This window comes from Oncorhynchus gorbuscha, linkage group LG04 (genome assembly GCF_021184085.1).
Source record: "Oncorhynchus gorbuscha isolate QuinsamMale2020 ecotype Even-year linkage group LG04, OgorEven_v1.0, whole genome shotgun sequence".
NCBI classification, from domain to species: domain Eukaryota; kingdom Metazoa; phylum Chordata; class Actinopteri; order Salmoniformes; family Salmonidae; genus Oncorhynchus; species Oncorhynchus gorbuscha.
In genome coordinates, this window is record NC_060176.1 from 36,997,821 (window position 1) to 37,008,407 (window position 10,587).

General features: G+C 42.0%; 1 protein-coding gene across 2 annotated transcripts; it reads left to right on the forward strand.

Moving 5' to 3' along the window:
* The first annotated feature begins 4,515 nt into the window (after positions 1-4,515).
* LOC124034025 (interleukin-1 beta) lies at positions 4,516-10,212 on the forward strand. Of its 2 annotated transcripts, XM_046346659.1 has the most exons (6): positions 4,516-6,946; positions 7,237-7,285; positions 7,441-7,642; positions 8,138-8,317; positions 8,558-8,694; positions 9,542-10,212. In XM_046346659.1, exons 2-6 carry the CDS (start codon positions 7,253-7,255, stop codon positions 9,770-9,772), a joined length of 783 nt encoding a protein of 260 aa, XP_046202615.1. In that variant the 5' UTR covers positions 4,516-6,946; positions 7,237-7,252; the 3' UTR covers positions 9,773-10,212. The 2 variants fall into 2 exon arrangements, with proteins under 2 accessions (XP_046202615.1, XP_046202614.1); XM_046346658.1 differs by having other exon boundaries at positions 4,516-7,285.
* The last annotated feature ends 375 nt before the right edge of the window (positions 10,213-10,587 follow it).

Below are 10,587 nucleotides of genomic sequence, written 5' to 3' on the forward strand. Positions count from 1 at the left end.
GCAATCACACTGCCCTAACCCATCTGGACAAGAATACCTATGTAAGTATTCTGTTCATTGATTACAGCTCAGTATTTAACACCATAGTACCCTTTAAACCCATCATTAACCTCGAGACCCTGGGTCTCGACCACCCCCTGTGCAACAGGGTCCTGGACTTTCTGACAGGCCGCCCCCCAGGTGGTTAGGGTAGGAAATCACATCTCCACCCTGCTGATCCTCAACACTGGGGCCTCACAAGGGTGAGTTCTCAGCCCTCTCCTGTACTCCCTGTTCACCCATGACTGTGTGGCCATGCACGCCTCCAACTGAATCATCAAGTTTGGGTCTATGGTGTCAGGTAGGGTGGAGGTGATGTAGGCTTGATTACCAACAACGACGAGAAGGCCTACAGGGAGGAGGTGAGGGCCCTCAGAGTGTGGTGTCAGGAAAATAACCTAAATCTCAACGTCAACAAAACAAAGGAGATGATCGTGGACTTCAGGAAACAGCAGGAGGGAGCACCCCCCTATCCACATCGACAAGACAGTAGTGGAGACGGTGGAAAGTTAAGTTCCTCAGCATCACAGACAGAGTGAAATGATCCACCCACCCACACAGACAGCGTGGTGAATAAAGCACAACAGCGCCTCTTCAACCTCAGAAGGCTGAAGAAATTTGGCTTGTTACCAAAAACACTCAAACTTTTACAGATGCACAATCGAGAGCATCCTGTCGGGCTGTATCACCGCCTGCTACGGCAACTGCTCCGCCCACAACCGCAAGGCTCTCCAGAGGGTAGTGAGGTCTGTACAATGCATCACCGGGGACAAACTACCTGCCCTCCAGGAAACCTACACCACCCGATGTCACAAGAAGGCCAAAAAGATCATCAAGGACAACAACCACCCGAGCCACTGCCTGTTCACCCCACTATCCTCCAGAATGCGAGGTCAGTACAGGTGCATCAAAGCTGGGACCGAGAGACTGAAAAACAGCTTCTATCTCAAGGCCATCAGACTGTTAAACAGCCATCACTAACATTGAATGGCTGCTGCCGACATACTGACTAAAATCTTTAGCCACTTTAATAATAAAAAATTGGATGTAATAAATGTATCACTAGTCACTTTAAACAATGCCACTTTATATAATGTTACATACCCTACATTACTCATCTCAAATGTACAGTGGGGAGAACAAGTATTTGATACACTGCCGATTTTGCAGGTTTTCTTACTTACAAAGCATGTCTGTAATTTTTTTCATAGGTACACTCCAACTGTGAGAGACGGAATCTAAAACAAAAATCCAGAAAATCACATTGTATGATTTTTAAGTAAAAATTTGCAATTTTAGAATAAGGCTGTAATGTAACAAAATGTGGAAAAGGGGAAGGGGTCTGAATACTTTCCGAATGCACTGTATGTACAATTTGTGTTAAACTTGCTAGCTAGCTAGCTAGAGCTCGTTCTCCTGCTAGAGTTAGCATGAACATTAGCATTGTCATCCGGAATGCATTACTTTTTGGTATGCTAATTAGCATTTGTTAGCATTTGAATGTGGTTGTAGATCGCTCATAGTCATGGTAATTTATAATGTGTATATAGTTCTACAATGCTCTATTGTTTCTTTGTGTTTGGGTCCACATAGCCTGTTTAGTTTGTTGACATGCAAATAGTTATATATTACCCATACCCTAAGTTCTCCTATTTTCTTTACAGAACCACAATTATTATAAGAGAGAGTGGTGGTGTATGTGTGTGTGTGGATCTTCATTAAACCCTTGAACTGAAACTACTACTCCCTCATGTTCTGAACGGACACCCTGTTGTGGTTGCTACCAGCCTAAAATCCAGCACCTAAGTTTTTATCCCTTCTTATTGGTCCTTTGAATTCCTAAACAACCCATTTGAGCCAGATGCAGTAACAAGCTGTGGTCCACCGTCAGACTCCCCCACCCCCACATCGTCTGGTCGACTATGAGGTAAGCTACGAGACAAGGCAGACACCACTACAACGGGGGACAACAAGAACAGCAAGCAGCTACCCTCCTGTACAAGATGAGAGAGAAACCAGTTCTTCCAGAACAGTCTTAACATGCTTGAAGCTGATAGAAGAGGGAACTGAGAAGTTGACACTGGAGATTCTGGAGCTATCGGAAGAGCTAAATTCATCCACTTCAATGGGTCCCCAACCGTTCAAGTCATTACCCAGGTTGAATCGCAACAGTGAAGATGGAGCATCACCAGCCACTTAGAGGGCTGAATTCACATGATTGACAATGTCAGTCAAAACCTAACCATTGTGGTCAGCCTACACCTGATCGTCATCGTCAGCCCACACCTGACCGTCGCCACCGTGATTACTCACTGGGCCGCTACGGTCAGCCTACACCTCATCGCCACCATCAGGTCACACCTGACTGTGACTACTGACACAGCCGCCGTGACTACTGACCTGACCGACACCGCTGGGACTACTCACCTGAGGAGTACGGTCAGCCTGCGCCTGATTACCGTTGTAAACCCTCAACTGATTGCCATTGTCAGCCCACGCCTGACTGTTGCTGCTACGATTACTCACGTGACCATTGTCGTCAGCCCTCACCTGACCGTTGCCGCTGCGACTATTCGCCTGACTATCGCCGCTGGGCCTACTCACCTGATCGTCATTGGTACTCACCTGTCCCCTACTGCACCCAGCCGGGAGCACTCCTACCATGGACCAGCTCCTAACATCCCCAACTTCATCAATGAAGACCCAAGAGAGTGGCCCTCGACAAGACTGAAGGTGGCCCTCGACAATGTGCTACCGGTAGATGCAATAGAGAGTGGTTGCAAGAGCTTGAACGAACAACTCTTTCCCGGATCTACCTTGAGAGCTACTCTGCTTGGAGTCCTTCTTCAGTGACATAAAGGGGATGTTCCATCAAGTCTGCTTGCAGCCTCTTCTCCGGTTTCTGTGGCAAGACCTAATCCGTGATGATTTCCCTGATGGCTATCAGGTTCTTCACTTTGGGACAACATGTAGCTCCTGCTGCGCCTCGTTTGCCCTTCAGAAGTATGTGTTCGACCACAGCGGCCAAGAAAAAGATGTGCGCTTCTGTATAGAATGCCGTTTCTATGTAGACAACTGTCTACAAAGCCTCCCTTCTGTGGATGAGAGTCCTGGTCGGAGAGCAGTGAGCTGTTGTTTACCCAGGATGGTGTGGAACCCCAAGAGAGCACCCTTGGATTACGATGGCAATGTCTGTCTGATTCCAGAACATGATGTCATGGCTTTTAGAAGCTTCTGATAGGCTAATTGACATCATTTGAGTCAACTGGATGTGTACTTGTGGATGTATTTCAAGGCCGACCTTCAAACTCAGTGCCTCTTTGCTTGACATCATGGGAAAATCAAAAGAAATCAGCCAAGACTTGTAGACCTCCACAAGTCTGTTTCATCCTTGGGAACAATTTCCAAACGCCTGAAAGTACCACGTTCATCTGTACAAACAATAGTACGCAAGTATAAACACCATGGGACCACGAAGCCATCATACCACTCAGGAAGGAGACGCGTTCTGTCTCCTAGAGATGAATGTACTTTTGTGCGATAAGTGCAACTCAATCCCAAAACAACAGCAAAGGACCTTGTGAAGAGGCTGGAGGAAACAGGTACAAAAGTATCTATATCCACAGTAAAAGGAATCCTATATCGACATAACCTGAAAGGCCGCTCAGCAAGGAAGAAGCCACTGCTCCAAAACTGCCATAAAAAAGCCAGACTACTGTTTGCAACTGCACATGGGGACAAAGATTGTACTTTTTCGAGAAATGTCCTCTGGTCTGATGAAACAAAAATAGAACTGTTGGGCCATAATGACCATCGTTAAGTTTGGAGGAAAAAGGGGGAAGCTTGCAAGCTGAAGAACACCATCCCAACCGGGAAGCACGGGGGTGGCAGCATCATAATGTGGGGGTGCTTTGCTGCAAGAGGGACTGGTGCACTTCACAAAATAGATGGCATCATGAGGAAGCAAAATTATGTGGATATATTGAAGCAACATCTCAAGACTTCAGTCAGGAAGGTAAAAGCATGGTCGAAAATGGGTCTTCCAAATGGACAATGACCCCAAGCATACTTCCACAGTTGTGGCAAAATGGCTTAAGGACAACAAAGTCGAGGTATTGGAGTGGCCATCACAAAGCCCTGACCTCAATCCTATAGAAAATGTGTGGGCAGAACTGAAAAAGCGTGTGCGAGTAAGGAGGCCTACAAACCTGACTCCTTTACACCAGCTCTGTCAGGAGGAATGGGCCAAAATTCACCCAACTTATTGTGGGAAGCTTGTGGAAGGCTACCCAAAACGTGTTTAAGCACTTTAAAAGTTAATGCTGCCAAATAATAATTGAGTGTATGTAAACTTCTGACACACTGGGCATGTGATGAGAGAAATTAAAGCTGAAATAAATAATTCTCTCTACTATTATTCTGACATTTCACATTCTTAATATAAAGTGGTGATCCTAACTGGCCTAAGACAGGGAATTCTTTACAAGGATTAGATGTCAGGAATTGTGAAAAACTTAGTTTAAATGTATTTGGCTAAGGTGTATGTAAACTTCTCACTTCAACTGTATTTAAGCCAGTCAAATAAAACATACTTATTCTATTTTATTTCAAACATGAATGAGGTGGCATTGTGTGACAATAAATGGTGACATTTTAGTTTTTGTGGTCAGAAATGGCGTAGGCCTAAACCTATACCATGAGTGTGAATCTGGAAGTGAAATTCAAAGATTTTAAGAGCGGAAGTGGGGGGGTGTCAAATATCATCTTGAGAAATCCTCGACAGCTTTCTAAACATGTTGAATCACTGGGAAATCCATTGGTAAACCGGTTTTGTGAGATCCATAACCAAAAAGACACTGTCTGTGTCTGGAAAGTATCCCATTTCTCTATATATTGCACTACTTTAGACCAGGGTCCATATTTTACTTATCTGGTCAAAAGTAGTCTACTATGTAGGGAATAGGTAACAATTTCAGACACACGCCAGATAGTTATACCTTGGTAGGTTTCATACAGCCTACAGGGGTGATAAGGATTGATATACTGTTACACAACTTTCTTCGTTATGTCCAATGGATATTCTATACAGGTGAAACGTTAGTGAGCCAAACACAATACATTAGAAGAATACTTTTTGAGCATGTTTCCAATTCAGATATTATACAAATATTCCTGATATTTTAGTGAATTTGGGAGATTCACTCAATGGGTTCTAACAATGACTGGCAAAGATATGCTAATATGGTAGTAGGTAGCTGGACACAGTCCAAGATTCTGTCTGTCTGTTGTCCTGGCAGATTGTGGTCTATTTTTCTAACCTCTCGTGACAACTACAGTACTTCAGGAAGTGGGGAAATAGTAGAGGAAGTCCCTTGTTACTTCACAATATGATGAGCCGGGATTAAGGAATTTACATCTGAAAATTCATTACATTTAAGCATGCTTGACATAAGCAGAAATGACAAGATTAGGAAATGATAGAAAAGAACAAAAACTTCTAGTATTTCACCTGAGGGAACAACAGGATTCAGCATACTCTCCATTTATTATTATGACCTCAGACAACTTTAGAAATGAAGTTTAGTTTCCTAGTCCTTTAGGAAGATGGATTTAAACATACAGTAAATATTGTATTTGTATTTAGATATACATGACATTTTTTGTCATTTAGCAGAGGCTTTTATCCAGAGCTACATGTATTTTACAGTCAGTCAGTGCTTGTAACTAAATTGAGTAGGGAAAAACAACAACATATGATATCACAGTCATTTCAACTATAGACCATTCTTTGCACTTTAACCGTAATGTATGAAAAGTAATTTACAAGTAAAATTACAAGGTAGTATTATAATACATTTTATTATAAAGTCAGGTGTTAAGTTGCTTAATCGGACTCATCTTTCTTAGTGTTGACATGAACAATGGTTTATCTTCTATTCATTTAGTTATATTGAGATTTGAAGTCATGAAAACACACGAATGTCTTTAATAAAGTATATTGGCACTATTACAATGCACTTCCTCTATCAACAGGGAAAAAAGGCAAATGCATTAGTATCCTGTTTTAAAACATTTCTATTGAACCTTTATTTAAACAGTCCCATTGAGTTAAAAAACATATTTCTTTGAGAGACCTGAAGCACGACAGCAGCCTCAACACATCAGTATCAGACAAACAGGCACATGACATCAACCAGAAGAAGATAAATCAATACAATAAGTGGCACGTCGGTAACGAGCATGTACACAAGCCAGAATTTAACATATGAGTGTAATACTGTACGTCAAACTGTCCAGTATTTCATCACCAACATCATTAAAGGGGCAATCTGCAGATGTTACATTCCTTTTTGGAATAATTTAATGACATTTAGGCATACACATTGATTCTTGAATTTATAAATGTCTCACGAGCATATTTCAGCATATCTATAGTACCCCATCAGAACCCAAAACATAGCTGGTTTCACTACAATGTTTGTAAACAGAACATATAAACAAACACTATATAGCTTCAAAACATGGTTAAAACTGTAATTTTTTAAAATATTGTGGATAGTCAGTAATTGCATTCATAGCTCTGTCTCTGAATTTGAGAGTGGTTACATTTCTCCAGCCTCATCCCTCAGATTTTTAATGAAACGGGCGGGAGGACGCTTTGTTTATCGTTTGAATTGCGGATTGTCCCTTTAAACAATACAATGTGCTAGCTGGTCTGGTAAAACCATCCCACTTCCTCCTGTGTGTAGAGGGAAATTCCCAGTGTGTGCCCAGGGTGTATATAGGACATACAGCTCACAACATGTAGTCAGAAAACATTGGTTCAGAGAACAATTTAGGATTCACAAGAACTAAGGACTAACAAGACACTGCTACCTACCTACAAACTTCAAAACAACTCATTAAGGTAAATTAACTTTATATTCTGTCTTTACTCATGTTTGCAATAATACTTCTACTGTATTGATGGCCATGTATTATACAGCTAATTGTGGTAGCATTATTTATTGCTATATAGTGTTAGTTATAACTCATATTTAAAATGTTTATTTAGACTGAACTGTATATGTATTTACTGTTAACATCAGATCTGAATGAGCTTTCAACTCTTCAGCATCTTTAAGCAACTGATTAAGCATGATGCCAATATATTATGGACAGGACAGAGCTTTACAAAGGGATGCTTTTATTTTCCAGATCTAACTACACAGACATGGATTTTGAGTCAAACTACAGTTTAATAAAGGTGAGTCCCCAGCTCCTACAAGGACAAGACATACAGTTGGACATAAAACATTCAAATTTAATTATACAGGAAATGTTAAAGCCCCCCAAAACAATTATACACTGATACAACATATAATGTAATATTTCCTCTTCCCCTGTGTGTGTCCTGTGCAGAACACCTCTGAAAGCACAGCATGGAGCTCCAAGCTGCCTCAGGGTCTGGATCTGGAGGTATCCCATCACCCCATCACCATGCGCCACATTGCCAACCTCATCATCGCCATGGAGAGGTTAAAGGGTGGCGAGGGGGTTACCATGGGAACCGAGTTCAAGGACAAGGACCTGCTCAACTTCTTACTGGAGAGTGCTGTGGAAGGTAGGGAGCAAGGTCAAAGACAATGGACTGGAGGAGCACCCTATAAGGGGCTAGCCTGATCCCAGACATTGCAAACATCACACTATAGAATACCATTTAAAATGCATGCCCAACACATTGCTTCATTAAAAGTGGTATGCTACTGTAGTGTGGATATCTTAACAGAGCCCATAGACCAGTAGGGATGGAATTAAATTATAATTTTTGACATTTAACCTTTATTTAACTAGGCAAGTCAGTTAAGAACAAATTGTTATTTACAATGACGGCCTACACCGGACAAACCTGGACGACGCTGGGCCAATTGTGCGCCGCCCTATGGGACTCCCAACCACAGCTGGTTAAGATATAGCCTGGAATTGAACCAGGGTGTCTAGTGATGCCTCTAGCACTGAGATGCAGTGCCCTAGACCGCTGTGCAACTCGGGAGCTCAATCAAGTGTATTCATACAACCATTCACTCATCTCCTACATCCTTTTCTCTCTTCTCAACAGAACATATAGTGTTGGAGTTGGAGTCGGCACCCTCAACGAGGAGGAGGGCAGCAGGGTTCAGCAGTACATCACAGTATGAGTGTAGCGTCACTGACTCTGAGAACAAGTGCTGGGTCTTGATGAATGAGGCTATGGAGCTGCACGCCATGATGCTCCAGGGAGGCAGCAGCTACCACAAAGGTATGTTAACAACTGAGGCTCAGTCCCAAATTTCAAGGATTTTGTGTAAGATATCACAAGACATCTAGTGGCCCATTTGGGTACTTCAGATTATCACAGCTGTCTGTAATCATTTTTGGCCCTCTGTGTGGCCTTATCCCATGCTAAATATATGAACTAATTAAATAAGATGATTTTAATTCACAGTTGAGTTCTGATGAATGATGCTGACTGACTCTCTTCTCCTCTCCTCTGTCCCAGTGCATTTGAACCTGTCTTCGTACGTCACGCCTGTCCCCGTTGAGACTGAAGCCAGACCTGTAGCCCTAGGCATAAAGGGATCCAACCTCTACCTGTCCTGCTCCAAATCGGGAGGCAGGCCCACCCTGCACCTTGAGGTAAATACCACAACTACTAAATGAATACTACTATTGAATGAAAACTACTACTGAATAAATAATACTAGAACTGAATAATAATAATAATGCATAATACTACTACTGAATAATATGACTGGATAAATACTGAGTTAGTACTACTACTTCTGAATAAAGAGAACTACATTTTGGGGGAAAAACTTTTTGCCTAGAAAAATTGACCGTTCAGCCTTACAAATGGCACCCCATAGTATTACAGTGCCTTGCGAAAGTATTCGGCCCCCTTGAACTTTGCGACCTTTTGCCACATTTCAGGCTTCAAACATAAAGATATAAAACTGTATTTTTTTGTGAAGAATCAACAACAAGTGGGACACAATGATGAAGTGGAATGACATTTATTGGATATTTCAAACTTTAACAAATCAAAAACTGAAAAATTGGGCGTGCAAAATGATTCAGCCCCTTTACTTTCAGTGCAGCAAACTCTCTCCAGAAGTTCAGTGAGGATCTCTGAATGATCCAATGTTGACCTAAATGACTAATGATGATAAATACAATCCACCTGTGTGTAATCAAGTCTCCGTATGTTTGAAGCCTGAAATGTGGCAAAAGGTCGCAAAGTTCAAGGGGGCCGAATACTTTCGCAAGGCACTGTATATGTGGAATGTAGGAGATAGTTGCAGTGTAGTTAAATACGACTCGATAGCTAGGCCAGGGGTGGCCAACCCTGGTACTGGGGAGCCACAGTGTGGACAGGTTTTGTTCCAACAGCCACATCCTTAAACCAATAGCCAGAGAAACATTTATATTCACTCCTGGTGGTGACCTCTGAGTTTAACTCCTGATCCTCTCTCTCTCTCCTCAGGAGGTTGCGGACAAGGAGCAGCTGAAGTCCATCAGCCAGCAGAGCGACATGGTGCGTTTCCTTTTCTACAGACGGAACACCGGGGTTGACATCAGTACCCTGGAGTCTGCCAGGTTCAGGAACTGGTTCATCAGCACGGACATGCAGCAGGACTACACCAAACCGGTGGACATGTGTCAGAAGGCAGCCCCCAACCGCCTTACCACCTTCACCATCCAGCGCCACAACTAAGATGGCCGCAAACACTGACACAACACCAGTCAGGCCAAGGCCTCCAATAGAGATCCTCTACAATTCATGTGATTCTATTGGCCCTCTGTGATCAGGAGTGGGTTGCCACTGTGGGTGCACGCACATCAACAGATTTAAGTGTATTGCTTGTAAGACACAAGAATTTCATGAGGTTTAGAGTATGTACTGAGTACAGCATGTTACCATTGGGGTGTATTGACCTAGTCAATATTGTGGTAAGCGCCCCTGATATAATCAAAATATGCTTAAAACGAAAGCGAAGTCATTATTGTTCTACTATTTATTAATATATCTATAATTCAGTAATTTATACTTATTTATCAATGTATATATTTGGCTCTGTTGATGTTGCACATATTCATTGATACATGCAAACATTTAAAATTCTTATGTGCTCTTTTTAATAAACATATTTAAATTGAATATATATTTCTCTCTCATGGTACTGTAATAACATGGTCATTGGGAGACCAAATACCAGAACCACAACACACCAATAAAAAAAGATGACAAATGTATATAAATCATAGTTCACCACTATGTTAATTAATTTTCTATAAATTCACAACTTTAGGAGTACCCAGAGCCATATATTAAGAAAATGTTATATATGGCTCTGGGTGTACCCATAGGTATAGAACCATACTTATGGCTACATTCCACAGCAAAGGCGATGCGACAGTGCTACATCATCGACTGACAGATTGCTATAATATCCAATCAAAACAAGTCGCAACTGGGAAATCTATGACTTCTGACTTCAGTGAATTCCAGACAATTCGGAAACCCTGAAA